The sequence below is a fragment of the Macaca fascicularis genome, chromosome 14, assembly GCF_037993035.2.
Source record: "Macaca fascicularis isolate 582-1 chromosome 14, T2T-MFA8v1.1".
Taxonomy (NCBI): domain Eukaryota; kingdom Metazoa; phylum Chordata; class Mammalia; order Primates; family Cercopithecidae; genus Macaca; species Macaca fascicularis.
The window spans coordinates 82,958,920-82,974,813 of NC_088388.1; the positions used below are offsets into that span (position 1 = coordinate 82,958,920).

The following is a 15,894-nucleotide window of genomic DNA, read 5'->3' on the forward strand; positions in this document are numbered from 1 at the left end:
CACATGCTTTTGAGTCATGCATACTGAAACCTGGACCCCGGTGCTTCCTAGCTGTGTGATTTGGGGAGACTTGTTTAACCTTGTAAGCTTTAGTTTTGACATCTGTAAAACAGGAATGATAGCAGTTACTGCTTCAAAAGACTATTGATTTAAATGTGTTGTCCTATATAAAGTGACAGGCATAGTACAGTTCTTGATGTTAGCTCTTATCACTAATACTATTGTTATCATCTGTAAACAGGATTTCTTGGTGAAAATTTTCGCTGATCATTTTCTTGTAAACATCTGTGAACTGATGAGTTTAATTAGGGTGCTGCTGATGAAGCTTCTGTGTGGTCTTTTTAAAAATTCAGAATAGTACCGGATTTGGACCAAAAAGTGCTCTTTTGTGCTGAAGTCTTCAAAATGTTTTCCACAAAAGTGAGTTTGTTTGGGTTAATTATGTGTGTGCATTATCCTATGAACTCTCAAGATAAAGGGCCTACAGCTGGAGCTGATTGTGTGCAGTGAGAAGGGACATTACACTGATTGGCTAGTTGCTCTTGTCATTGTTTGTCATTGTTTTTTTTTTTTTTTATTCTTTTTTTTTCATTTGCATCAAGTAGCTGCCTATAATGGTGAACACTGAGCAACTGGCCTGGTTTCAAGGAAAAAAATCATGTGAGTTTGATTGAAGTGCTCTCTGTGGGGTGCAACACACAGAGGGGGACATATGTGCGGCCTGGCTGTGTGTTTGCTAATAGGAAAGAGGACTGAGGCCAAGAAAGAGAGGCTGGAGGTGAGATGACTCATTCTCTCAAACAGAAGAGGGAGCACTGAATTTGAACATGATGCAGACAAAGGAAGGCAAACCAGCTGAAGAAAGAGGTGCCAACAGACTTGCAAGGAGGCATGGCAAGTTTTGTGGGAATTTGAATGTGTGTAAGCAAACATAAATGTGATAATACAAAGGTGGGAGGTGTGGGGGCATGAGAATATGATAATAAAGAGGAATGGGCAATATAGAGATGGCGAGATACTGACCTTTCCATGTTCTTGCAGGAATATCAGTATGGTGGGATAAACTGGGAGGTGATTACAGACATTAAGGTTACTTAAGACATAGTACAAGGAAATGTGGAACTCCAGAATCATTGGTAAGAAAACTCTAAAGTTAACTTTTAAAAAGGAAACAAAGTGTCTGATCATTAGGTTGTAAGATAAATTACAAAGCAGACCAATCCAATGTAGTAATGCCAATGCTATGAACATAAATATGCATAAACCAAGGATTAAAATCTCCATAGTACTCTGAAATTAACTATTATAATAAAAGGTATTCAAAATAACAACTATTAATAAATAAAAGGCATGTTAGTAATGATTGTCTTTGGATAATAAATATTTTCTTGTTTTTCATCTTTTCAGAAATGAATATGTATGTTATAGTTAGAGCAAAATTAACTCTAAATGAGAAAGAACAAAAACTTTAAGAAAGAACAGAAGCTAAGTACAGTGGTCTCATTATGGGACACACATAGCATCTTCTCATGAGTAATGAAAATCGGAATGGGAAAAAAGAAAGTTAATTTCTCAAGCCCAATGAATAGACTTAAATTTACTAGAAATAACAGTCACATGTTAAACCTTGCTGTTTCTAGAAATGAAGGCAACTTGATACAGTGAGAGTAATTTTCAATGTACAATCAGATCGGATCTGGTTTATTTCCTAGTTTCATGAATTTAAGTCAGTTAACATATTTACTAAGAATTCATTTTCTTACATGTAAAATGGGAATTATACTTATTTATTTGTTGATTTGTGCTTATGAGAAAAGAATGATACCATGAAGTTGAAAAGACTCTGTATGATATAAAGTAGCATACAAATAGAAATCAAACAGCCGTAATCAGACATCATGCTTTGTTGATCTTGCTGCTGTTCAGGGCTCTTTATGTGGAAATCATCACTCCCTACATTGTGAAACACTTATTCCTACAGTGCCACTTCCCACCTCCAAGAATGACCTTCTCAAGGGCAACTGATTAGATCATATTCATCTCTACTCCCCTAGCTGATGTAATATAAATACTTGGCACTTAATAAGTGTTGAAGTAGTAAGCTAAGTTTTTAAAAAATGATTGCAGAACACCAAAGGAAAAGCAATCAAAATTCCCTATTTTATAGAAAGAATGAAGCATTTGTGTTGCATTCTATTTTATATTTGTGTTGAGTCAGAGAGGAAAGCAATAAGAATGAAGGTCATTCAAGCAACAATACACCTTTATTGGATACTTGCTCTGTGCCAGGCACAGGATATGAGGATGAAAAGCTAGTACAGAATGTTAGCACCAGATCATACTAGTTTATAAGGTACACAGTCAAAGCTCCATCACTGTGATTTTATTCTTCCTTCATTAATCATTAATTCATTTCTTAACCTTTTACTCCATATAAAGAGAGAGAGCAAGCAAGAATGGTTATTTTGATTTACTCAAATTTCTTCTCTAGCAGAAATGGACAGTATGATATGAACCCTAGGGCAATCCACTGGGTACAAGAGGAAAACATTCACATTTCTATTAATATTAATCACATTGATATTTATATTTCTTTTTCCATTTTCATATGTTTTAAAATGTGAACAATATATTAGCATAGTGATATATATGTAATTTAGAGGAGAGAAATATATTAGTGGCAACCTTTTGTATTTTACTGATAGAGTGTGCTATTAAGATAATTTTAAAATGACAGCAACATATGATATTTATAGAGCAAATTCTATAAAGAGGGCTATTACACTGAGTATAAGCAAAATAAAAAAGAATGCCATAGGAGGTTCTAACCCTTAAATAAAATATGTCATTGCAATTACATTGTATTATAACTTATTACATTTGAGATAAATTAGAGGAGAGTTCAAGCAACAGTTGTCCAGGTTTTATCCTGCTGTTTCAGAAGTAACTCTAACCTCAGGGGACAGAATTTTGAGAGTGAACTGTTCTAAATTTTTTTAGCCAATTGCAGGAAATTGCTAAATTATACTGGCTTGATAGAATGAGCGCTACCACCAAAGCTGTCCTTAGGAGATGCAGTGGTAGCAGCAGAATGGGTTAGGGTGTGGTTAGATCAAGGTAGGATGGTGGTTCTTAATCTGGCTGCACATTAAAATCATTTGGGAAACCTAAAAAAATAAAAATAAAATGAAGTATGATCCCTACCCCAGAAATCCTGATTTGATTATTCAGGGCTGACTGAGGATTGGGTATTCATAGTGTTCAAGAGCTTACCTTGAGATTCAAACATGGATCCCAAAATCAAGAATCAGAGATGCTGACAAAACCAGTGAAAGGAATTTAACTTTAGGACATCAAAATCTATGTATGAATCCAATTTTACAATTTACTAGTTATGTAATGTTGGAAATCCCTTTGTCATCTCTGAGTTCTAACTTTCTCTTCTGAAAAATAAGAGTAACAGTAACGACTGTCCTAACTACCTCTCAAAGATGGTGGTTAAGAATAAATGAGGTGTTGTAGGCAAAAGATCTTTTCAAGATGAAAGCAATGTGTTGTTGGTAGGAAAGAGACATGCTCAGAGAGTTACAGGTCTTGGTTCTAAGATATCTAAGATTGGTATAACCAATAAATGTGCTTTAATATCCCATTCGTTATTCAGATAATTTCTACATATTCACAGTGTCTTCAATTTGATTTTCTTATTGATACTTGGATGAAATCAGGCAATTTTGTAAATTTACCAAAAACAACAATAATTTCAGTCATCACAACTAATACTCATTCAGAAACTTGCATTGTTTCTACTCATATTTCCTAAAAGTATTTGATGTCTTTAATATACGATACTTATTTTCAAATAAAAATAAGAGATGCTCACACATAGCACATCCCGAGTATATTCCACCAAACACTAGTTTTAGGTGTTTTGTTAAGTATTACTCTAAGAAGAAGATTCCATGATAAAACAGATATGTTAATCAAAATCAAGTCGCTTACTTGACGGCAGGACTTCATAGAATTTTTAATATGCTAAAATTCATTGAGAATCTACAAGAGGATTGGGATACAAGTTGTAGAATTCAGCAAGTGTATTTGGTCACAGAGTCTATTCATGTGACACAGAAAAGAGAACAATATTTTAAAGCATACTTTTGGAAATACCAATCTAATATAATGCTACTATGGTATAGAGGTCAAAATAGAAGACCAAAGATGGATGTGACTTGCCCAAGACAGATTAGGTAAAATCAGTGCTAGGTGCCTGTGACTGAAATCCAGCTTTCTCATCTGAGTCCAAGGTCTTTCCACTTGACTTCAATGTCTCTATTACTTTTCCTGTCACTTACTACTTCCCTTTAAGGAAAGAAAACACAAGAACTAATTCTCTGTAAAAGGTATAAAAATTCTCTCACTGACAATTTTTTTCTTTAAATGTTGAGCAGGGTTTATGTAAAGAAGAGGCTAAGATTTTAAACCTTAAATTACAATGTGCCGAGGGGCTTTAACAACTAATAACTAATGCTGTCCCTGCAGAGAAGACAATCGAATTATCCTGGATTCAACATTTCTGGTTTATATTGAAAAAGGGGAAGAAGTTAACACTTTTCTAACATATTGGGCTATATGTACCACCTTGGAAGGGCTTAATAAAGCCAATGTGTGAAAATATATGAAAGAATTTAAAAATCTGTTATGCTGTTAAACTCTGACTACCACTGAATTTCAAGGCCAAGAGAATCTATTTTGTCTGAGACGACAACACTAAACCACTGGTACAATCCACAAAATCCGATGTCACTCTCACTTTACCATTTAAAAAACAAAACAAATTCCAGAGAACAATAAATTCTAAGTAGCCAAGGAAATTTTCAAAAATATAATTTTGCTAAAAAGAACATATACCATGTATTTGGGTTGACCCATTAAACATCAGAGTGGTCTGACATTATAGTCATCTTATTTAAAATACCAAGAGGCTAATTGCAAAGGTGACAGACAGAATAACTGTTTCTTAAAGTAGAATATTTGCAAAGGTCAGATACTATACTCTTACGTGGAATTTTTAAAGTGGAAAATAAGATTGTAAGGAATCTAAAGAAATTTTGTAGTAAATGTAATCTATTTACAGAAGATAAATGAATGTGTGATAAAATTTACTGGAAGGGAGAGAAAAGGTCTAAAGCATCCCAAAAAACTAAAAAGTGGAAAAGTGGAAAGACATAGCTCTTTCAAACATATGTGGAAGAGGAATTAGTCTTCACTTTCTTGTTTTCAAGGGACAGAGCTATGAATAAAGGGGGACATATATAGAAAAATATATTTTAACAGAATTTTAAGGAAAACATTTTAATGATACTTATTACCTAATAAATAGCTTTCGGGAGGTATTATCCACCCTTAAAGGGGGATCTATGAGAGGTCAGAGACTGCTTCACATGCTTGCTTTTCTGATGTACCAAGAAAGAGTTGATGAAAGATGGCCTTTAAGATAGATATGTTAAATTCTGAGATATAAGAAGAATTTCAGGGAGAAAAAGTACCCAATATAGATGGTGTGCTTCAGGTGGTGCCCAACATTATAGCTATTTTGCTTGAGAAACTAGAAGAGTTATTGTTATTACTAACTCTTTAAAAAATGACTGTGCTCTCAGTAGAGGGCAGTTGCTAGGAGACTTCCTGAATTGTGAGTATTCAGCCGTGAAAATCTAAAGAAATTAATGGAGTTTTATTTTAGACCAGTTTACTTACAGAACTCCGAGTGAATAATATATGGTGGAATTTTTCCTAAGAAGTGACAGAAGGAAGTGGTGCAAATTGCTTTAGAAAGAATAGCATATTTAGAGAAAAATATGCAGAGTGTGGTACAGCTGGTACATCATAGAATCTAAATCATTTGTACTTCCTTTGTGGGAGGAGAGTAGAAGAGGGGGAAGACACAAAGAATATGAATGTAGGGTAGTAAAGGGAAGAGGAGGTGGAAAGGAATGACAGAAAGAGAGCATTAATAAATATTTTTGGGTTGAAGCAAGATAATTGTTTTTGTAGGGTGGCTTCAGTGATTTTGTCTTTATTCTCCTTTTCAGGGTTATTTTGCTTGCAAAGTATAAAATGAATCATTTTCTTTCATTTCCAGTTTCAACTTGGAAGTACTAATTACGTCTTCCTTACATAAGAGAGGAGAGACCTATTACTGTTGAAAGTTCTTTAACAAAACAAAACAAAACTATGCTTTAAAACTCAAAACAGTTAAGGATTATGTCACAGCTATTTTTGAAATCATTATATCTACAATGAATGTCAACAAAATGGTAATAAAAAATAGTATAGTGCCTGGAAAGTTCTTTGACAGAATTATTTGGAGCACGTTTTTGTTTTTTTTGTTTTTTTTTTTAATTTGGAAAAAAAAAAAAAAAAAAACTACACAGAACTTCAAGAAATAAGCACATACCATTTACCATGATTGCACAATAGCAGTAAATGAAAAAATACCAGAAGATCTGCCTACAATCAAACTCTTATGGAACCATGAGTCAAAGGTCAAACTAGTAACTATCTAAGACAGTCATTACTTGAGAATGAAATGGTCCTCTTCATTTTTCTACGTAGTACTATGTAGAATATGGTTGTCACAATTTATTCTATTCCCAAGACAACATTTCAAGCAATAAAGTTTATATTCCAGAGAGAAGTTGTTCAGGTCTTGTACCCTAATAACAACCTTTCTTGTCCAGAAGATAGAACAACATCATAAGAACAAACTTTTACATCAAAAACAAACAAGCAAACAAACAAAACAAAATTCAGAATTTCTTGAGCATGAAAGTGGTAGTGGCTTCAGGTGGTAAAGCAGCCCAAAACTCTTAAATTTAACTTTGACTGAAGTCATTAATGGTATATTTTTTGCCCATCCGGTTTTCTCATGACAGAGTTCCTTCCTGAATAGTGGCTACTGCCTGGGATACAGTAGGTGGGCAGCACATGCTTATTAAAAAAGTAATTAATGAATGACAATCACGAATAAAGGAGGAAAGGAAAGAACTGATTGACAAATTTAAGGAAACTAATGAAAACATGTTGCACAAGAGGCAGTATAGCTTGGTGGTAATGAGTGGTCCTAGCCAGATTGCCTCAATTTGAAACCCAGTTTTGTCCATTATTAAACATATGACCATGGGCAAGTCAGAAAACCTGTCTACATCTCAGTTCTTTTTTGCTTATATAAAATGTGTTGCTGTTAGAAGTATGTTACATTACAAAAAAGCCCTTTATAAAAGAACATGGAACTTAGTAAATGCCAGGTCAATGTTAGCTATCAAGATTATTACAAAGATCTTATCTAACACAAAGCTTACTGAACACAAAGGTCATTGGCAACTATGAAATTAGACCACTGGGATTAAACACAGCTCTCTAAAGCCGAGGGAAGTAGGCACAATAAATATAAAATTTGGAGGTTCAACTCCAAAACTTGCACAAGTCATAAAAATTAATCTTCTGTTGAGATTGGGGGCTGATCCTCCCCAGACATTTCTCACAAAATTGTTGGAGATAATGGCTCCTTGCAGACATAGATTAGAAGTCCTGTTTTACAAGGGTAGACATGTGACTAGACAGATACGCTAATCTTACTTGAGAGCTACCTACTATTAATTTTCAATATTCGATTATTATCCTGTAGATTTTGGCATACAACAGTAAATGGACATAAGGCAGTTTTATTAACACAGTCCCAAATGCTTTGTTGCTTATAATTGCCTTAATTTTGCTTTAGGTTATCTTATAACTCCATGGTTCAGAAAGACTGGCTGTGTGTCTTTCTGGCTGTGGGTCAATCACTGCCTAGGACTCCTGAAGCATGTGAGAAGCTGGCAAATGAAATAGCTATAACCCTAAGGGGAGGAAAGGAAGAGGTCCATTTACACATGTAGCAGAACTCAGATCATAAATTCTTGGAAGTCAGGTGCTGTGTCTATTCTGGTTGCACAAAGGACCATGGATATACGCTTATCAGTAAGCCAGGTGTTGTTTCTGTTGTTATGCAAACCCCACCTCTCCAGCAGTCTATAAAATAGCAGTTGCTCTCCCTAACAGGAGACTCATTATATTGGAAGAACAACAGATAATCTCTATGCCATGCGTATCTAAGAAAATTAATGAAAATCTAGATTTGTTTTGAAAATGTCAACAAAATAGATACATTGTACATATACTTTTGAGATCTCTTACTCATAAATCTGCTGTCTCTTCTTTTCAATTTTTGTCCAAGGTCTAAATTGTGGACCCCTCACAAATTCATATGCTGAAGCTCTAACCCCCCCATGACTATTTGAGGATAGGTTCTATAGGAGATAATTAAGGTTAAATGAGTTAAAGATGGTGCCGTAATCCAATAGGACTGGGCCTTATAAGAGGTGGCCTTATAAGAAGAGAAAGAGAGAGAGAACTCTCTCTGCACAAATACCTAGGGAAGGCCATGTGAGGACACAGTGAGAAGGTGGCCATCTGCAGGTCAGGAAGAGAGCCCTCACCAAAAACCTAATTGGTTGGAACCTTGGACTATGTAGTCTCCAGAATTGTGAGAAAATAAATTTCTGCCGTTTTGAGTCACCCACCCTGTGGTATTTTGTGATGGCAGCCTGAACAGACAACGACAGTCTTACATTGGAAAACAAGAGCTTTATAAATATACACACAGTTTTGCTGGAGTCACACTCACCATCAGTAGTCTATCTCCTACTTGCAACCTTCCATCTTTTTGTGCAGCTCCTCCATCTATAATTTTAGTTACATAAATGCTGTTGTCTCCAGGAATGTGTTGGTTCCCCACACCTCCTGCGATACTGAAGCCTAAACCTATAAGAAAGGAACAGAAAATGGAAAGCCTTGTTTTGTTGTTGTGGTTGTTTTTAGAAAATGCAGTTAGCCACATTTTAACAGTTTTAAAAAATGAATCTTCAACTTATTGTAACAGCAATAAATAACACTAAAAATTGTATTTCAATCTAGTTTGTTATTTAAACATTTGAAGGGTTGTTGATTAATGAAAATGAGGCAGATTTTGAAGTCAACCCCATGTAAGTAGTTTTGTTCTATTTCCAAACTGTATGCCTAATCGCTTTCCTCAGCTATCCTGTTTATAGGGGTAACTGGTTAGAGCAGGGATCAGGTGAAGGATGTGGAGGAGTCCTAGGTGAGCCAGGAAAAAGACAAATTTAGTCCTGCTCGTTGTTGGTCTATGGACTGATCTTCATTGCTGTTGTTACTCTAGCATAGAGAACAGAAGTACTACCAATCATTTGGGCAGACACCTGGATACTCTTGATATTTCAAGATGAAAAACAGAATTGTTCAAAAATTGCACAATTCTGAGGCAACAGCCATGATTAAGTTACACTGTTTAAATATATGTAATAATTTCAGAGAGAAGATAAGAAAAAGAAGCTAGATGCTTGCCTTTCATGTTTTCTTCTCTTGCCACCTTGTCATATTTTATATTTTCTAGCATTTATTGTTATTAACTGATCGATTATGAGGCTAGTCACACAAAAAAGTGAATTATTCTAGTATACAGTCTAAAAAATAAAAAACTTCTTTAAAAATATTCTATTAGAAAATAAAGAATAAAAAGAACATTAAAAAATTGATTAATAAATAAATTTATTTTTTGAGACAGTCTTGCTCTGTTGCCCAGGCTGGAGTGCAGTGGTATGATCTCGGCTCACTGCAACCTCTGCCTCCCAGCTTCAAGTGGTTCTCCTGCCTCAGCCTCCTTAGTAGCTGGCATTACAGGCATATGCCACTATGTCTGACTACTTTTTTAAATTTTTAGTAGAGACTAAAAATGTTGGCCAGGCTGGTCTTGAACCCCTGACCTCAGGTGATCCACCTACCTCGGCCTCCCAAAGTGCTGGGATTACAGGCATGAGCCACCATATCCGGCCAAAAACTTTAAAATGTATACTTAGACTATTATTTTTATAACATGGCAGAATATCAAATCATTTTAAACATGGTGACTGTCTCTTTTAAGAGATGATTTTCACTGTACTATGGCTTATACAATTTTAACTTATATTAAACTATGAAGCAATAACAAGAATAGAGGACAGTCACGCACTACATAACAACGTTTTGATCAATGATAGATTACACATATGATGATGGGCCCAAAAGATTATAATGGAGCTGAGAAATGGCTATTGCCAAGTGACATCATAGTCATTGTAACATCATAGCATATTGATTACTCCCGTGATTGTGGTGATGTGGTGGAAAGGAACCTACTGCACTTCTAGTCATACATATAAAAGTATAGCATATACAATTGTAAAGAATAAATAATACTTGATAATGATAATAAATAACTATGTTCTTGGTTTATGTATTTACTCCATTATGCTTTTTATTGTTATATTTGAGTGTACTCCTCTCCTTATTAAAAAATATTAATTATAGAAAAGCCTCAAGCAGCTCTTTCAGGAGGTATCCTAGAAGAAGGCATTATTATTACAGGGGATGACAGATCCATGCTGTAACATTTTGCATGGTATTGCCCCTGAACATCTTCCAGTTGGACAAGACGTGAAGGTAGAAGACAATGATACTGACGATCCTGACCCTGGGTAGACCTAGGCTAATGTATGCATGTGTGTCTTCATTTTTAACAAAAAGTTTAATGTGTTAAAAAAAAAATGAAAAGCTTGTAGAATAAGAATAGAAAAAAGACAATACTTTGTATAGCTGTCCAATATGTTTGTTTTAAGCTAAGTGTTATTACAAAAGAGTCAAAAAGTTAAAAAATAAAAAGTTCATAAAGTAAAAACGTTATGGTAAGCTAAGGTTAATTATTATTGAAGCTTTTTAGAAATAAATTTAGTCTAGCCTAAGTGTACAGCGTTCTTCAAGTCTACAGTAGTGTACAACAATGTACTAGGACTTCACATTCACTCATTACTCATCCACTGATTTACCCAGAGCAATGTCCAGTCCTATAGGTTCCATTCATGGTAAATGCTCTGTACAGGTGTACCACTGTTTACATTTTATTTTTTACTGCACTTTTTCTATGTTTAGATATGTTAAGTTACATAAATAGTTATCATTGTTTTGCAATTGCCTACAGTACTCAGTACAGTAACATGGTACACAGGTTTGTATCCTAGGAACAACAGGCTATACTATAGAGCCTAGGCTTGTAGTAGTCTATTTGTTTCAGTTTGCATAAGTACGCTCTATTATGTTCCCATAACAATGATGATGTTGTCTAATGATGTATTTCTCAGAATGGATGCCTATTGTTAAAGGACACATGAATGTATTTTAAAAAATTATTATGAGATCATTTTGAAGGAATAATAGACTCTACAAAGGTATGAGAATTTTTTTTTTTTTTTTTTTGAGATAGAGTCTTTAACTCTGTCACCCAGGCTGGAGTGCAGTGGCGCAATCTGGGCTCACTGCAAGCTCCGCCTCCAGGGTTCACGCCATTCTCCTGCCTCAGCCTCCCCAACAGCTGGGACAACAGGCGAACGCCACCACGCCTGGCTACTTTTTTTGTATTTTTGGTAGAGACGGGGTTTCACCGTGTTAGCCAGGATGGTCTCGATCTCCTAACCTCGTGATCCGCTAGCCTCCGCCTCCCGAAGTGCTGGGATTACAGGCGTGAGCCACTGCGCCCGGCCGGGTATAAGGATTTTTAAAAACCCTTTCAGAATATGTTTGAATGCTCATTCAGTACCATACTTGCAGCATACATTTTCATTGCATTTTATAATCATAAGATAATTAACATGCAAATTACTCAAGAAGATAGATATTGATCAAAGGCCTTTTGACTAATGACATAATTTCTATAGCTTACTTGGCTTAAGACTTTTTTTAAAAACCACACACCTAGTAAAATAATAAAGCTATCATTAAAATATTTGACATTTTATAAAACAATAATAAAAAATACTTAAAAATATTAACTCTACTTCACTATACTATTATTGAATAAATATTAGGTAAAGTTATATGCTCTTAAGATAGCAAAAATAGTTAATTGGAAAATGATGGCATAGTAAATTATAAAGCAACATCTCTGGAATTATATTTGAAATGCAAAGATTGTTAAATTAACCATAATAGTTGTTAAAAATAAATGGAAAATTGATTTAAATTGATAGGGCAATTAAAGCAAGTGTTATCTAATTTCCTTGTGATGTGGGTAATTATTTTTATTGATGCTTTGCCACCCCATGGAACCATGAATATATTTGTTTGCCTCAGATTTACAATCTGTTTATTAAGCAAATGATGACCAAAGAGTAAAATACCCCATATTGGCTTTTCCTATAAAATTTAAAATACATATCAGCTCATGTTTCCCCAAACTGTTACTTTATTATATATGAATATAGGGAAGTTTAAAAAAATATATTTACAAAAGTTTCTTAGCCACATTCTAAGATCAATCTACCACATTTATAAAAGTAGAGAGGTTATTCCAAACTCTGAAAAGAGAAGGTTAAAACAAATTCAGAGACTCCAATTTACATCCATGATGCTAGCAGTAAAGGCCACGGTCTCAGCTACAGAATAGCTATAGAAATAAATTAGCACCATAAAGACGGTTAAGGCCAACAAAGACAGCAAGTATGTAGTTGACATTTGAAGTTGAAGACTGCACAAAAGACAATGAAATCACTATGGATACTATAGATAGGTAGATAGATAGATAGATAGATAGATAGATAGATAGATAGATAGACAGATAAAAATCGAGTAACATTTTTTCTTCAGATTAGGTTTATGTACTTCTTTTTAACTAGTGACTCTGTTCAAGGTGAAGCAAGGTATTTTTAGTAAATGTCCCTCTCAGAGCCACAGCATGTTTCTGAATGTACACAACTAGTAATTTTTCCAGTTTCCCTCACTTTGATGTAATATGCATGTGTTTAAAAACAATTAAAATTTATTTAACAGTTAACCATATTCTAAATATTCAAGATGATAAATAAATCTGTAGTTTATGTCTACATTGAGAATATATGTTTATTTACAGGTGGAAATATCCATCTGTGCTATAAGATTGTGTCTATCCTCATTCATTTATTCATTCACACATCTATTCTTTCAATAAACATCTCCTGAGTACATACTGTTCACTGTATTACCAGCTGCTATAGAGCATGGCCAAAGTAAATGTAAAGAATTTTTTTCCATTTTTAATTTTTAGTTGTTATGGATACGTAATATATGTAAATAAGGTACACATGATAATTTGATACAAGTATACAGTGTGTAATGATCAAATCAGGATAACTGGGATATCCATCACCTTAAACATTTATTATTTCTTAGTGTTAGGAACATTTTAATTCTGCTCTTAGTTATTTTGAAATATATAATACATTATTATTAACTGTAGCCACCCTATTGCACTACTGAACCCGAGAAAAATCTATTTCTTTTATCTAACTGTATGTTTTTTATCCATTGACCAGAAACACTATAATAATAATGACCCAAAAGTGAGTTCATATGGGTGAGTGTAGTTGAAACATATCTGAGCAATGTTCTAAGCCCAGATAATGCAAGTAATTTTTGGATAGCTATTCTATGAAGACAGATGTGGGCTAGGACCACTGAGCAATAAGACCAAACACAAATTACCTGGGTGTTTCTTGCATAGACTCTGTTAAAGCAGGGGCAGGCTGTCTACCTTATAAGACCTAGACAGGCTAAGGCATGCCATGACTAATGCCCCTGTCCCCCATTCCTGTTACTAATTTCACATCTCTTCCCTTCAGTAGCTAATTTTTCCCTCCTTCATTCCACTCAAAACATACTTGCATCATTGATATTTCTTTTATTATTTTTATTTTTTCCCTTTAACTTTTATTTTAAGTTCTGGGGTACGTGTGCAATATGGTCAGATTTGTCACATTGGTAGATGTGTGCCATGGTAGTTTGCTGCAGAGATCAACCCATCAATGTGATATTAAGCCCAGCATCCATTAGTTACTCTTCCTGCTGCTCTCCCTCCCCGCTTCCCTCCCCCTGACAAGCCCCAGTGTGTGTTATTTCCCCCATGTGTCCATGTGTTCTCATCATTCAGCTCCCACTTACAAGTGAGAACATGTGGTGTTTGGTTTTCTGTTCCTGTGTTAGTTTGCTGAGGATAATGGCTTCCAGCTCCATCCATGTCCCTATACAGGACATGATCTCATTCCTTTTTATGGCTACATAGTATTCCATGGTATATATGAACCACATTTTCTATATCCAGTCTATCATTGATTGGCATTTAGGTTGATTCCATGTCTTTGCTATTAGGAATAGTGTTGCAATGAAAATACATGTGTATTTATCTTTATAATAGAATGATTTATATTCCTTTGGATATACACCCAGTGATGGGATTGCTAGGTTGAATTTTTTTCCTCTAGGTTTTGAGGAATTGCCACAATCTCTTCCACAATAGTTGAACAAATTTATACTCCCATCAACAGTGTAAAAACATTCCTTTTTCTCCACAACCTCACCAGTATCTGTTTTTTTTTTTTTTTTTTTTTTTGACTTTTTAATAATAGCCATCTCACTGGTGTCAGATGATATCTCATCGTGGTCTTGATTTGCATTTCTCTAATGATTAGTGATGTTGAGTCTTTTTTCATGTTTGTTGGCAGCATGGGTGTCTTCTTTTGAGAAGTGTGTTTATGTTATTTGCGTGCTTTTTAATGGTGTTGTCTTTTTTTCTTGTAAATGTGTTTAAGCTCCTTGTAGACTCTAGATATTAGACCTTTGTCAGATGAATAGATTATAAAATGTTTCTTCCATACTGTAGGTTGTCTGGAACTCTGATGATAGTTTATTTTGCTGTGCAGAAACTCTTTAGTTTAATTAGATCCTGTTTGTCAATTTTTGCTTTCATTGCAATTACTTTTGGCTTTTTCGTTATCAACTCTTGCCTGTACCTATGTCCTGGTATTGCTTAGATTTTCTTCTAGGTTTATTATAGTTTTGGCTTTTATACTTAAGTCTTTAATTCATCTTGAGTTATTTTTTGTACAAGCTATAAAGAAGGGGTCCAGCTTCAATTTTCTGCATATGGCTAGCTATGGATGCCTTCAGCTTTGTTCTTTTTGCTTAGGATTGTCTTGGCTATTCAGGTTCTTTTTTGGCTCCATAAGAATTTTAAAACAGTTTATTCTAATTTTGTGAAGAATGTGAATGATAGTTTGATGGGAATAGCATTGAATCTATAAATTACTTTGGGCAGTATGGCCATTTTCCTGATACTGATTCTTCCTATCCATAATGATGGAATGTTTTCCCATTTGTTTGTGTCATCTCTGATTTCCTTGAGCAATGGTTTGCAGTTCTCGAAGAGGTTCTTCACTTCTCTTGTTAGCTGTATTCCTACAGCCTTGATATTTCTAGAGTATTCAGGCATAGTCATAGACTGTCTACTTAGGGTCTTTGCTACAGCTGTTCTGCTACATGGAATACACTTCTTTCAGAGCTTTGTTCAAGTATCAATTTCTGTAGGAGCTGGAACCTAAGCTCCCTATTTAATGCTGTCCCCTGACTGTATATATTTTTTTCCTTACCCTGCTCTAGTTTTCATTTTCCCTTAGCACGTATTACCTTGTAATATACTATATAAATCATCTACATATTTTGTTTGTATGTTTTTTACATTTGTCTCCTTGGTGAAAATGTAAGCTCTGTGATGACAGTTTTTTGGTCTATTTTGTACTATGCAAGTATAACAAAAGCAGGTACATACTTGCCTCTTAAATATGTATGAAGTGAAAGAATGAATGAACTAATGAATGTAAGAGGACAAGGAAAGTCCCATGTCTCTCAGAAAGTCCCCCCTTAAAGATGAAATTAGTGGCTTTG

At 34.6% G+C, this 15,894-nt stretch overlaps 1 protein-coding gene across 40 annotated transcripts in view; it reads right to left on the reverse strand.

Moving 5' to 3' along the window:
• Nucleotides 1-15,894, reverse strand: part of DLG2 (discs large MAGUK scaffold protein 2) — a 2,233,585-nt gene that overhangs the window by 521,402 nt on the left and 1,696,289 nt on the right. For all 40 annotated transcript variants that reach the window (XR_012423578.1, XM_045370161.3, XM_065528807.2 and 37 more), the window contains one exon: nt 8,720-8,856. Coding sequence is in view for 39 of the 40 variants with exons in the window: in XM_045370161.3 (XP_045226096.1) it covers nt 8,720-8,856 (137 nt within the window). In the remaining variant the exon portion in view is untranslated. The remainder of the gene's footprint in view (nt 1-8,719; nt 8,857-15,894) is intronic.